This window comes from Triticum dicoccoides, chromosome 6A (assembly GCF_002162155.2).
Source record: "Triticum dicoccoides isolate Atlit2015 ecotype Zavitan chromosome 6A, WEW_v2.0, whole genome shotgun sequence".
Classification (NCBI taxonomy): Eukaryota; Viridiplantae; Streptophyta; class Magnoliopsida; order Poales; family Poaceae; genus Triticum; species Triticum dicoccoides.
In genome coordinates, this window is record NC_041390.1 from 105,773,664 (window position 1) to 105,788,148 (window position 14,485).

At 44.2% G+C, this 14,485-nt stretch overlaps 1 protein-coding gene, 1 non-coding gene and 1 pseudogene across 2 annotated transcripts; 1 reads left to right on the forward strand and 2 right to left on the reverse strand.

Annotated features, from left to right (window-relative positions):
* Positions 1 to 722: 722 nt before the first annotated feature.
* LOC119315717 lies at positions 723 to 1,742 on the reverse strand (annotated as a pseudogene).
* A 1,609-nt stretch (positions 1,743 to 3,351) lies between these two features.
* LOC119319670 lies at positions 3,352 to 3,547 on the forward strand. Its single transcript, XR_005154554.1, has one exon. It is a non-coding gene; the product is annotated as a U2 spliceosomal RNA (small nuclear RNA).
* A 1,156-nt stretch (positions 3,548 to 4,703) lies between these two features.
* Positions 4,704 to 7,918, reverse strand: LOC119315335. The gene is made up of 2 exons (XM_037589974.1): positions 7,567 to 7,918; positions 4,704 to 6,241 (listed from the first exon to the last, which is right to left on the reverse strand). The coding sequence occupies exon 2, from the start codon at positions 6,228 to 6,230 to the stop codon at positions 4,872 to 4,874; it is 1,359 nt and encodes a 452-aa protein (XP_037445871.1). The 5' UTR covers positions 6,231 to 6,241; positions 7,567 to 7,918; the 3' UTR covers positions 4,704 to 4,871.
* Between the last annotated feature and the right edge of the window lie 6,567 nt (positions 7,919 to 14,485).

The window sequence follows — 14,485 nt, forward strand, 5'->3', positions numbered from 1 at the left end:
TGGGTGGCGGGAGGGGACTGTGGCGACGGGCAGGCGTGCGGGCTCGTCGGTTTGTCGGTTCCCAAGGCGAGAGTCGCTGCATATATGCTCATCGGGGACACGCGTGGGGCGACAGGGGGCGGCGCGGACGTGCCCGGATTAGATGCGGGGCGGGCAAGCAACTCGTCCAAAATTGGCACAGACAGAGAGACAGAGAGAGGGTTCTGGGGGTTCGCACCAGCTCCATCCTCATGCGCCGAGGCAGGTGCAGCGTACGGATCTTTTGATAGATTTGGTGGGTCAGGGGGCGCCGCACCGCCATCATGATGCATGGGGTGGGCCAGCGGTGCATGCGCCGTAGGGGGGACGTGGTGCAAGCATGAGATCGCGGTGGGCTGCAACGTCATGCGGGTCTAGAGATGCCGACGCTCGAATGGGCCAAGAATGGATTCTGGTCGAGGGGGCAATGTAGGGTAAGCAAACTTAGTGTAATGATGGACAAAACGACTACAGTGAGCAACGGCTTGTTCGAGCTGGTCAAAGAGGAAGATCCGAAATCCTTCAAATTCTATGGACCCTAGGCTGAGGATTTGAATTTTAATTGATCGGGAGAGGACGCCAGACTTGTACACATGTTCATGAACTTTGACTGCTAGAAAATCTTGTTTGACCGAAAAGCAGTGGTTTAGGGCAGATTCTACTAATAGTTCATTAGGTCTAACCTTAGTAGGTAGGAAGGTGACCTAAAACAAATGCGTGTGATGGGCGTAATTTGCATGTGGTGTAAGCTGGCAAGAGCGAAGAACATTAAACATGTGATAGAAAAAGTTTATACCCGGCCGTTGACGATGCTCCTTTGAGAGAACAATAGTTGTGGACGCAGGTGGCAGCAGAGCAGGATCGGCTGCCGGCGGCGAGGATGACGACGCCCGTTAGATGACGGCAAGGCCGTCCCCGGTGGTGAGCATGAAGCACGCCCCATAGGCACGGGCCAAGGGAAGCGAAGCAGGATGCCCAGCTTATGAAAGTCACCCATGGAAGTGATGAGCGCGGCAACGGCAGGCGAGGCCACTGTGAAGGAGAAGTAGGAATCTCCGTCATGCGTGACGTTGAATTGGTGGTGGGTCCGCCGAATAGGCAAGCTAGGATGAGACCCATCGTGATGGCGTCAAGGGCGAATGGGAACTGAATGCCGCGCGCATCCATGCGGCATCCATGCGGTTGGTTTGGTGGAGGCTGGGAGACGAGCGAGCGACATTGTGTCCAAGCTACGCTTTCAAAGTGAAGACTCGGATCCTCTGGATTTTGGAGCAGGTGAGTCAACGGCATGCATGTGGCAGTGTGGGGAGGAGAAGGTGGGATCGGAGGCAGAGTTCTCAAGAAAGAGAAGGAGTAAGCGCGGAAGCGAAGTGTGGATTGTGCGAGGATGATCTCTGGTATACGCGCAGAAGCCACATGGAAGCGATATACGAGGGGAGAGCATTGGGCAACGAAGAAGTCAGCGGCAGCACCGCCAAGAACAGCCTAGAGCAGGGCGGCGACGATAGTGGCATCAAGGCGACGGTTGGAGTGGTGTTGATGTAGAGCGGCGAAGCGAGGTGGATGGCGGGGGTGGTGATGTTGAGGCGGAGGTAGTATGAGGCATTATCCTCGAACTCCAAGCCCATGGCATTGCCACAGTCCAGGAAGCAGCGGAGCGCAACCTGCCCGGCTTTTACATAAGGCGGGTCGAAAAATGGCGATGGTGGAGGAGCTACTGTTGGGAGGAGTTCGTCGCCAAGATCGGTCAATGAATATCATCACAACAACTAGACGACGTCTTCAACTACTTAATGACGCAACTTGTCGTTGCTAGATGAGACCAATAAAGGTCAGGACGAGAGTTTTCACCTCTGTGCGTGAAGAGGTGTTCTCGTCAGAATCTTGATGATGGATCGTTCAATGGTCACTTCGGCTGGCACTTCACACGAGGGCCAAAAAGCACTAGTAGATTGGTGGTGCATCTTCTCGCCTTAGACCACCGCCAGGGCCGCCAGGTGGATGCCCATATCTCAGAGCAGGATTGGCCCCCGCCACTCCACATCGGTGTGGGTCACACTGTGGCATCCACCATACCACTGAAGTCGTTGCCATGGTGCTAGAAGCCGGCAGGAACCACTAATGCACCACTTGCTAATCAGCATCAGATCTGCCTCTGGCGCCTTGAACCTCCTCATGTGATTGTTGCTTCCACCAGACGAATAACCCCTCAGCGGAGACGAAGGACTTCCCGCCCCCACTTACACACACTTAATTTTTGCGATGTATTGCTCTGGACTAAAAACCACTTGATCAATCGAACATGATAGCATGAACCAATACCCGCAGCGGTCGCTTAATGCGATAAATAGACGCTGCAGTATTTATGCAGTTTGTATGCCGCACATCAGACCCACAAGAAAGGAGATGAGCTTCACAAAAGCAAGGGCTACGAACATGTTTCAGTTCAAAAAGAAGAAGAAAGGAGATGTTCTGTTATGTGCAATCTTCTGATGTACGTCATGTACAAGAATGACGAAGCCTTTGCTTTTATCAGTTTTCCAAGTTATTGGGCCATGAGTGTGAGAATTAAGAATCCACGCTGTTGGGCCTTCCAGGCATCTCTGGGCTGCTACGGTTGAAACAGCAGGGAACACGAGAGACAGGTACTCCCTCCAGTACCTCCTGTCCTTTTTATTTCGCATATAAAAATTATCTGAAGTCAAGCATCCTAAACTTTGACCATATTTCTATTTATATTTACCTACTATTAAAAAGAGGTGATATTCTTGGTTTCGTCCCGCTTCGTTTCATCACGCTTCAATTAATTTCACGTAAGCTATTTGCATGGTTTCATTATTTGCCACCCGTTTGGCCCAACGGAGGAAGCCCATCTGAGGACGCACTGTAGCCCAGGTCCGGAGAGCTGGCAAAAGAAATTTGCCGACGGGAGGGTTCGATCACATAACCTGCCAACTGACCACGCACAGTTTGTCCAACTAACCTAGCTAGAGATACGAGATGATTTTTTTCCGTTGCAACGCACGGGCCTTTTTGCTATTATATTAAAAAAATGTCAACATCTACGATATTAAAGTTATATAATATGAAAATTAAATTCATGTTGCATCTAAGGATACTGATTTCATATTGTTAATGTTGGTGTTTTTTGCTACAAAGTTTATCAAACTTTATGAAGTTTGACTTCTGATAAATCTTATATGCAGAGTAAAAATAACCGGAGGGAGTATTTCTCAAAAAAGAAAATAAGACGTTTAGTACCACCTCACTAGCCAAAGGAAGCACAACGGCTGAAGATGTTATAAAAGTAGACCCAGGCTAATGTTTTGAAGCATACCTTTCTCGGCCTTTTGGCTAAGATCAAGTGTAGTATTTGTTCTTATCAGTTTAATATCTGATATGTGGGCCATGTGCCCACAACGATATTAAATTTATTTTTTGTGGGAAAGGTTCTCCATAGTGGCTTGCCATTAAGGCCCTCACGTGTCGCTTGGGCGTTGCACTACATCCCAAGGAAGGCGCACCCCAACCAATACGAATTAAACAATTCTTATTCTTTTGAAAAGAATAATTTTTAATCATGATAACAGTGCTGGTGCTTGTGACATGCACATGACTCATTGTACTCACTATTTTTTAGTGTTTAATTTTAATTTTTGATTGTTGTGCCTTCTTCGCTTGGCTTCCACCTCCTGGAGCATTCGTTGGGCAATAAAAGCTTAATGGACCCGATGCTTTGTTATTTGAATCAGTTGGATTTGTTTATACTCACATGAACTGTTTTTTTTTCTTGCTTGGTGCATCATCAAGCAGAAGACAAGAATTATTCAATCCTGTGTTCGCTTTCCAGCATTATCTAGAATAAATTTTGAATGAAGTGCATCTTAGGTCCTCAAACTATTTCAAAGGTGTCATGTAGGTCCGCAAACTATGAAAAGTGTCATCTAGGTCCTCAAAAATCCTTGAACTGTAATAAGTGTGTATATATGTGACACCTCCGAAATAGTTCAAGGACCTACATGACACCTTTGAAATAGTTTGAGGACCAGGATGACACACATATTGCACTTTGAGGACATGGATGACGATTTTCATACTTCGAGTACCTACGTGACACCTCTGAAATAGTTCGAGGACCTATGATGCACTTCGCTCATAAATTTGCCTATTAATGTGTCAGATTTTCGTGCTTTTGAATATTAGCAACTGATAGTTGTCTGTCTATTTAATGCAATAGAGTAGCACTGCACCACGAAGTCAAGAATGTATTTTACAATTTATTGTCCAATTCCTTGTACTGCTTAGCATCACAAGGCGATCTGAAATTGCAAAGGTACATGAAGCAAGTGGCAGCATATTTTTCTTGTGAAACTAGCGTGGAAACAAGAAGCTTATTCCAAGGGAGGCCCTTCGGTGATGTTCCAGAGTTAAGTTCTTACTTGAACAGTTAAATTTCAGCGTCAAATATATTCCCTCCGTTCCGAATTACTTGTCGCAGGTATGGATGTATCTAGATGTATTTTAGTTCTATATACATCCATTTCTGCAACGACGAGTAATTTGGAACGGAGGGAGTAGAACTCTACGTACGCAGTTTAGAGCACCTAGCGTGACAAAAATATGCAATTCAGCGTCATCAAGATTCAAGAGTTAAATTCAGAGTACCACAGTGTGCAGTATTTCCCAGCTGAACGGCAGAATGATAAAGGCCGCCCAGCATATTTCCAAATTCATCCGAGTTAGACTCAAATGTCTTAACAAAAGTAGACAAAGTGTAGAGGCAAACACACAGCCAAAATACAGTACATCCTAAACCACAGGAAGCAGTTTGATAACCTGCAAAGCAGAGACATTCAAACGTAGATCTTGGAAAGATGAATAGCCTTCAACTGGTCAGTGCAGACTGTGCAAACTCTTTCATGTGCTGAAGCAACTATATGCCAACGAGGTTCAGAATCATGGTGGCGGGTCCAGGTGTCTCCACTGATCCAGTAAAGACGCTGGCAACAACTGACAATGTGGTGGACAAGACTGTATGGCCTTGGTATGGGGCCGCTGGCACTGACGAAGTTTCCATCGCACAGCGGCGACCAGGTACCTCTGCCCAGATCATATTGCCACAGTCGGCCGCTGTTAGTTGGGTTGAGGACGGTGATGGAGTTCCCCTGAACGAATGGTAAGTTTCTGGAGTTGACGGCCATGCTCCAAGTGCCAATGAAGAGGGCATGGTCGCCGATGCTTGTCAATGGTGTGGCAGGGATTCCGAGCATGAGGTCAGCAAGCCGGATAACCACAAGCTGGGAGTGTCTGTCAGTATAGCCGACCAGAAGAAGTTCAGAATTGCACTCCACCAGGTAAGCCTTAGCCATCTGATTAGCTGGACATGTGGCGATCATTTGTGGCGGTGTAGACGGCCACGAGGAGGAACTGGAGCTATCTGGTGGATTGACGCGCATGATGTGTGAGGGTTTGTTTTTCCAGATCCTCACCGTGTAGAGGCTGCCACGGAATGGCAGTGCTGTCATCATGCCAGTCATCATCCAGCTTGTGTGAGTCCAGTGCTTGTCACCGGTGGATACGTACGCCATGCGCTCGGCGTGGCTGAGCGCGACCATGATGGTAATACTGCCACCCACATGGACGGAGACAGCCGCGTGGACCATCCGTAGTCGAAGATCATAAGGGCCATTCAGAAAGATCCCAAACTTACTCATGTACAAGCAGAGGGAGGCAAGGGGAGGAAACTCGGCAACATCACCGGTGAAGGGGTGGAGGAGGCAGATAACAGCATCCTTCTTGCGCTGCAGGAGAAGGAGGCCGTCAGGGCAGTCAAGCACGGAGTGGTCCTCGAAGCACGGGAGGTGCACGCGGATGAAGATGCCGGTGTAGATGTTGAGGAAGCAGATGTAGCCGCCTAATGCAGGGTGGCCGGGGTGAAGCCCGTTGCCCTCCGGAAACATCATCCATTGCCGTGGGTGAAAGCGCGGGTCTACCACGCCGCAGCCGCGCGGGCTAAGAGTGTTGGCACGCCACTGCTTGCACACTGCACGGAACCAGACGTAGTGCAGCAGGTCGCTAGAGAGTACCCGGTCAGCGATCAGCCTCAGCAAATCAGCATTCAGCGACTCCCAGCACAGGACATAGGCTTGTTGAGCGCCGCGCCCACTGCAACGGTGTTGGTTGGTGGCTATGCTTGCTCCAACACTTGTCATCCCGTTTCCCCCTGGGAAGGAATAAGACTTGTCAGCTGAGTTCTAACAAGTAGAAATATTATTACAATGCTACTAGTCAGAACTCAAACTTGCTCAATGACATTGCTTTAGTGCTATTTATGAAAATGCCACCCGTCATTTGTTTTCTTCTATTTTTGCCATGTACGGCACTACTGTTAAGTCAACGCACTTTGACACACTTCGGATGATCTGAAAATTGATAAGTTCGTCATACCCTTTGCGATGTTTAGGACTGCAAACTGTTGAAGGTTGTGAGCCAAAAGAAGCACAACAGCACCAGCACATCCACGGTCAGATTTTGACAACAGTCAGCCAGCATCTCTCGACAACACAGACACCAGTAAATAATCAATCCAATTTTTCCCAGATACGACTATAAGAAGAACAAAAATATTATCCAAACGGTTGTTGGAGTTTATGCGGCACTATAGCTAGGACTGCAAACGGTTGCAGGTTGTGAGCCAAAAGAAGCGCAATCACAATCAGATTCTGACAACAGATTCAGCCAACATCTCTCGACAACACAAACACCGGTAAATAATCAATTTGTTTTCGCTCACATATGACTACAAGCAGAACGCAACGGAAAACAAAATCTAGAACCTATCAGATTTTGCATCACAAACAAAAACATTATCCATCCATAACCTATACGATTTCGCTAACACAATAAGGGCCAATTCTTTTGAGGTATGGTTTATGCATAAGCTCATGTAAAATAAGCCTCAGATAATCTCCTGTGGAAATAAGTCCCTCAGAATAAGCCAGCTAGCTCCTTCCGGTTCCTATCCCTCCAGTTTAATTCTGATATACCCTATGAAAAGTCTGTAATGTCCATGTAATCTGTTCATACACTCATGGCAGTACATCATGAGTCCTACATAACCATGGCAATTCATAGTCTCATGGCAGTACTAATCTTGTTCATGGTCAGACCCACACTCATATAGCAACAAATACAAGAATTGCAGAAATTAAACAAGGTCAGACGCACACTATCTATTCTTCCTTCATGGCAGAACATCGTATACAAGCACAAAATTTGTTCATACACTCATATAGCAATAAATATATACACTCATATAGCAGCACTAATCTTGTTCATACACTAAAAAAAATTAACAGGCATTTACTGTCTCAAGACACCTGTACGCACACACGCATCAGTATACATGTTGTCCCAAATCTTTCAGTTCACTCGGTCTGCACGAACGATCTCCGCGCATTGCAAAATCGTACGCAAGGTTGACTGAAAAATTGCAATTGTAAGTTTGTAACTGAACGCATTGGACTGTAAATATGCAGTTGTGCAGACTTGTTGCCGAGGATCCGGTGGAGCGCGACGATGTGGTCCTCCTCCTGCTGCGAGAAGCAGCCGCGCTTGAGGTCGGGGCGGGAGTAGTTGATCCACCGCAGGCAGCAGCTCTTGCCGCAGCGGTTCAGCCCGGCCAGCCTGAGGAGTGAGCTCCAGCAGCCGACGACGTGGCGGTTGATGTGCGGCCGTCGCGCGGGACAGAGGAGGGGCGCGTCTACCCAGCACCGCCGGCGTCCATGTCGTCGGCTTGGAGAAAGGCGGCTGGAGGCGGGGCCGGGGGCGGCGGTGAAACCTAGGCAGACTGCAGAGGAGAGGGACGAGAGGAATACAGGGCGAGCTGCGCTACCCTATTTTTTCCTATCGTTCTGGGAGGACGCGGTGGCATTTTGGGCGTAATTCCGTATATGGAAGAAAAAATGTTATAATCTTCAATGGACATCACCAAATTTTGCTACATTATCGAGATACAATATCACTCTCAATTTCGTGAAATCATGAATCATTTTAAACTCGTGAACATATTTGAAATCGTGAATATTTTTTAAATTCATGAACACTTATACAAATTTTCGAACATTTCTAGAATCAAGAGCATTTTTTGAATTCATGAACATTCTATATTATTTGAAAATATTCTTTTAGAAATTGTGAACATTTTTGTAAACAATTTTCTTGAATCATCAAACATTTAGAACAACGGACATTTTTATGGGAATTGGTGGAACAATTTTTCAAATTCATGACATTTTTTATTTAACAAATATTTTTTGAAATGCATGATCATTTTTAGAATTAGGGAACATTTTTTGAATGAATAAATTATTTTGTAAGCCATGAACAATTTTTTAATTTCCAGGATATTTTTCCATTCATGAACTTTTTTTGAATTGGTGAAATTTTGTTCGACTTCATTAAAAAAATTAATACACAAACTTTCTAAAAAATCATAAACATTTTTTATTCCCCGAATATTTGTTTTCAGAATGTCGATTTTTTTGATAAGCAAACATTTCTTTATAAAATCATGAACATTTCTTGAATCCACAAACATTTTATGATTTATTAAACATTTTGTTTCAAAATTCTCATTTTTAAAAAAATTTGGAACTTTTTTAAGTACCAAATTATTTAAAGTGGAGAAAAATTAGAAGGAAGAGAAAATAAAAAATAAAAACGAAATTTGAAAAAGAGGTCGTCCAGACATGGGTCGTCCCAAACGGGCGCGCTGCTTCGTCTCGCAGCGCGCAAAGCGTAGTATAGGAGGTCCCTACTGCATGGGCCGGCCCAGGCGGAGGATTCCTCTGTGTGAAACTTTTTTTATCACTTATATGTGGCATTGATGGGTAATATTCTTTAGAGGTAATTTTCATGACGTACCGCCAGAAATAATAGCCCCTTTATTATTAGGTATAGATAAGAGCACCTACAAGGCTACAACCAAGGTCATCAAATTCGGCCCCTCAAAAGCACTCGGATGCATCCGCGAGCACTGACCAAGCACTCGTTAATTTGAGTCCTTCACATCCACACTCCTTATATCCCATACTCTATATTCATACTACTCATGCGACGTGAACGTAAATTACGTAGATCATTAGACAGATTATGAAACGGACATAGACATGTACATTCTGGTCACCAAAAGATCATAGACGAATCTCTCAAAGTTCACATAATCCACATACAATGGTCAGGTTCTAACTTGAGACATAAATAACTAGAAATTAACGACGGAGCCGGTGAAGATTCACCACTTCCTCGTCGGGCCTCTGCCCTCACTAGTAGAAAAAGTCTCATTTGTCCCGGTTCATAAGGCCCATTTGTCCCGGTTGAGGAATCGGGACTAAAGGGTTGGTACTAAAGCCCAAAACCTTTAGTCCCGGTTCGCCTACGAACTGGGACAAATGGGGCTCCACGTGGCAAATGGGCCTTGCCCAAGCAGGGGACCTTTTGTCCCGGTTGGTAGCACCAACCGGGACCAATAAGTGAAGAAAATATGTCCTAGAGGCAATAATAAAGTTGTTATTTATATTTCCTTATATCATGATAAATGTTTATTATTCATGGTAGAATTGTATTAACCAGAAACTTAGGACATGTGTGAATACATAAACAAACAGAGTGTCAGTAGTATGCTCTACTTGACTAGCTCGTTAATCAAAGATTGTTAAGTTTCCTAGCCATGGACAAAGAGTTGTCATTTGATAAGCAGGATCACATTATTAGAGAATGATGTGATTGACTTGACCCATCCGTTAGCTTAGCACGATGATCATTACAGTTTCATTGCTAATGCTTTCTTCATGACTTATACATGTTCCTCGGACTATGAGAGTATGCAACTCCCAAATACCGGAGGAACACCTTGTGCGCTATCAAACATCACAACGTAACTGGGTGATTATAAAGATGCTCTACAGGTGTCTCCGATGGTGTTTGTTGAGTTGGCATAGATCAAGATTAGGATTTGTCACTCCGAGTATCGGAGAGGTATCTCTAGGCCCTCTCGGTAATGCACATCACTATAAGCCTTGCAAGCAATGTGACTAATGAGTTAGTTACGGGATGATGCATTACAGAACGAGTAAAGAGACTTGTCGGTAACGAGATTGAACTAGGTATTGAGATACCGACGATCGAATCTCGGGCAAGTAACATACCGATGACAAAGGGAACAACGTATATCGTTATGCGGTTTGACCGATAAAGATCTTCGTATAATATGTAGGAACCAATATGAGCATCCAGGTTCCTCTATTGGTTATTGACTGGAGATGAGTCTCAGTCATGTCTACATAGTTCTCGAACCTGTAGGGTCCGCGCGCTTAACGTTCTATGACGATTTGTATTATGAATTATGTGATTTGATGACCGAATTTTGTTCGGAGTCCCGGATGAGACTGGGGACAGGACGAGGAGTCTTGAAATGGTCGAGACATAAAGATCGATATATTGGAAGGTTGTATTCGGACATTGGAAAGGTTCCGAGTGATTCGGGTATTTTTCGGAGTACCGGAGAGTTACGGGAATTTGTATTGGGCCTTAATGGGCCATACGGGAAAGGAAAGAAAGGCCTCAAGGGTGGTCGTGCCTGGACTGGTCCGAATTGGACCAGGGAAAGGGGGCGCCCCCTTCCTTCCTTCCTTCTCCTTCTCCCTTCCCTTTTTCCTATTCCATGTGGGAGGTGGAATCCTACTAGGACTAGGGAGTCCTAGTAGGACTCCACACTTTGGGCGCGCCCTATGAGGGCCGGCCTCCTCCTCCCTCCATCCTTTATATATGTGGCTAGGGGGCACCCCATAGACACACAAGTTGATCATTGATCCTTTAGCCGTGTGCGGTGCCTCCCTCCACCATAATCCACCTCGGTCATATCATCGTAGTGCTTAGCCGAAGCCCTGCGACGGTAGCATCATCATCACCGTCATCACGCCATGGTGCTGACGAAGCTCTCCCTCGACACTCAGCTGGATCGAGAGTTCGTGGGACGTCACCGAGCTGAATGTGTGCAGATCGTGGAGGTGCCGTACTTTCGGTACTAGGATCGGTCGATCGTGAAGACGTACGACTACATCAACCGCGTTGTCATAACGCTTCCGCTTACGGTCTACGAGGGTACGTGGACAACACTCTCCCCTATCATTGCTATGCATCACCATGATCTTGCGTGTGCACTAAACTATCAAGTAGATCAATAGCTCGCGATGTAGCTCCCTATTTATTTTTGATATGTTTCTAGAGAAAAACTATGTTGAAAGATGATAGTAGCAATGATGCGGACTAGGTTCGTGATCTGAGGATTATCCTCATTGCTGCACAGAAGAATTATGTCCTTGATGCACCGCTAGGTGACAGACCTATTGTAGGAGCAGATGTAGACGTTATGAACATTTGACAAGCTCGGTATGATGACTACTTGATAGTTTAGTGCACCATGCTTTACGGCTTAGAACCAGGACTTCAAGAATGTTTTGAACGCCACAGAGCATATAAGATGTTCCAAGAGTTGAAATTTGTATCTCATACTCATGCCCGTGTCAAGAGGTATGAGACCTTTGACAGTACTTTGCCTACAAGATGGAGGAGAATAGCTCAACGAGTGAGCATGTGCTCAGAATGTCTGAGTACTACAATCACTTGAATCAAGTGGGAGTTAATCTTCCCGATAAGATAGTGATTGACAGAGTTCTCTAGTCACTATCACCAAGTTACTAGAACTTTGTGATGAACTATAATATTCAAGGGATAACGGAAATGATTCCCAAAGCTCTTCGCGATGCTGAAATCGGCGAAGGTAGAAATCAAGAAAAAGTATCAAGTGTTGATGGTTGACAAGACCACTAGTTTCAAGTAAAAGGGCAATGGAAAGCAAGGGAACTTCAAGAAGAATGGCAAGCAAGTTGCCACTCCCATGACGAAGCCCAAAGCTAGACCAAAGCCTGAAACTGAGTGCTTCTACTACAAAGGAAATGATCACTAGAAGTGGAACTGCCCTAGATACTTGGCGGATAAGAAGGATGGCAAAGTGAACAAAGGTATATTTGATATACATTTTATTGATGTGTACTTTACTAGTGTTTGTAGCAAACCCCTCGGTATTTGATACTAGTTCAGTTGCTAAGAGTAGTAACTCGAAATGGGAGTTGCAAAATAAACAAAGACTAGTTGAGGACGAGGTGACGATATGTGTTGGAAATGATTCCAAGGTTGATAAGATCATCATCGCACACTCCCTTTACCTTCGGGATTAGTGTTGAACCTAAAATAAATGTTATTTGGTGTTTGCGTTGAGCATAATATGATTGGATCATGTTTATTGCAATACGATTATTCATTTAAGTCAAAAAATAATTGTTATTCTATTTACATGAATAAAACCTTTTGTGGTCGTACACCCAAGGTGAATGGTTTATTGAATCTCGATCGTGCGATACACATATTCATAATATTGAAGCCAAAAGATGCAAACTTAATAATGATAGTGCAACCTATTTGTGGCACTGCCGTTTAGGTCATATTGGTGTAAAGCGCATAAAGAAACTCCATGCTGATGGACTTTTGGAATCACTTGATGATTGCGAACCATGCCTCATGGGCAAGATGACTAAGACTGTGTTCTCCGGAACAATGGAGCGAGCAACTGACTTATTTGAAATAATACATACTGATGTATGCGATCCGATAAGTGTTGAGGCTCGGGGTGGGTATCGTTATTTTCTGACCTTCACAGATGATTTGAGCATATATGGGTATATCTACTTAATGAAACATAAGTCTGAAACATTTGAAAAGTTCAAAGAATTTCAGAGTGAAGTGGAAAATCATCGTAACAAGAAAATAAAGTTTCTACGATCTGATCACGGAGGCGAATATTTGAGTTACGAGTTTGGTCTTCATTTGAAACAATGTGGAATAGTTTCGCAACTCACGCCACCTTGAACACCATAGCATAATGGTGTGTCCGAACGTTGTAATTGTACTTTATTAGATATTGTGTGATCTATGATGTCTCTTACCGATTTACCACTATTGTTTTGGGGTTATGCATTAGAGACAGTTGCATTCACGTTAAATAGGGCACCATCTAAATCCGTTGAGATGACGCCGTATGAACTATGGTTTGGCAAGAAACCAAAATTGTCATTTCTTAAAGTTTGGGGTTTCGATGCTTATGTGAAAAACTTTCAAACTGATAAGCTCGAACCCAAATCGGAGTAGTGTGTCTTCATAGGATACCCAAAAGAAATTGTTGGGTACACCTTCTATCACAGATCCGAAGGCAAGATATTTTGTTGCTAAGAATGGATCCTTTCTAGAGAAGGAGTTTCTCTCGAAAGAAGTGAGTGGGAGGAAAGTAGAACTTGATGAGGTAATTGTACCTTCTCCCGAATTGGAAAGTAGTTCATCACAGAAATCAGTTCCAGTGATTTCTACACCAATTAGTGAGGAAGCTAATGATGATGATCATGAAACTTCAGATCAAGTTACTACTGAAACTCGTAGGTCAACCAGAGTACGGTCCGCACCAGAGTGGTATGGTAATCCTGTTCTGGAAGTCATGTTACTAGACCATAACGAACCTACAAACTGTGAGGAAGCGATGATGATCCCAGATTCTGCAAAATGGCTTGAGGCCATGAAATCTGAGATGGGATCCATGTATGAGAACAAAGTATGGACTTTGATTGACTTGCCCGATGATCGGTGAGTCATTGAGAATAAATGGATCTTCAAGAGGAAGACAAACGATGATAGTAGTGTTACTATCTACAAAGCTCGAATTGTCCCAAAATGTTTTCAACAAGATCAAGGTGTTGACTACGATGAGATTTTCTCACTCATATTGATGCTTAAAAGTCTGTCCGAATCATGTTAGCAGTTGCCGCATTTTATGAAATCTGGCAAATGGATGTCAAAACTGCATTCCTTAATGGATCTCTTAAAGAAGATTTGTATATGATGCAACCAGAAGGTTTTGTCAATCCTAAAGGTGCTAACAAAGTGAGCAAGCTCTAGCGATCCATCTATGGACTGGTGCAAGCATTTCGGAGTTGGAATATATGCTTTGATAAAGTGATCAAAGCATATGGTTTTATACAGACTTGCGGTGAAGCCTGTATTTACAAGAAAGTGAGTGGGAGCACTACAACATTTCTGATAAGTATATGTGAATGACATATTGTTGATCTAAAATAATATAGAATTTTCTGGAAATCATAAAGGGGTGTTTGGAAGGAGTTTTTCAAAGAAAGACCTCGATGAAGCTACTTACATATTCAGCATCAAGATCTATAGAGATAGATCAAGACACTTGATATATTTTCAATGAGTACATACCTTGACAAGATTTTGAAGTAGTTCAAAATAGAACAGTCAAAGAAGGAGTTCTGGCCTTTGTTGCAAGGTGTGAAGTTGAGTA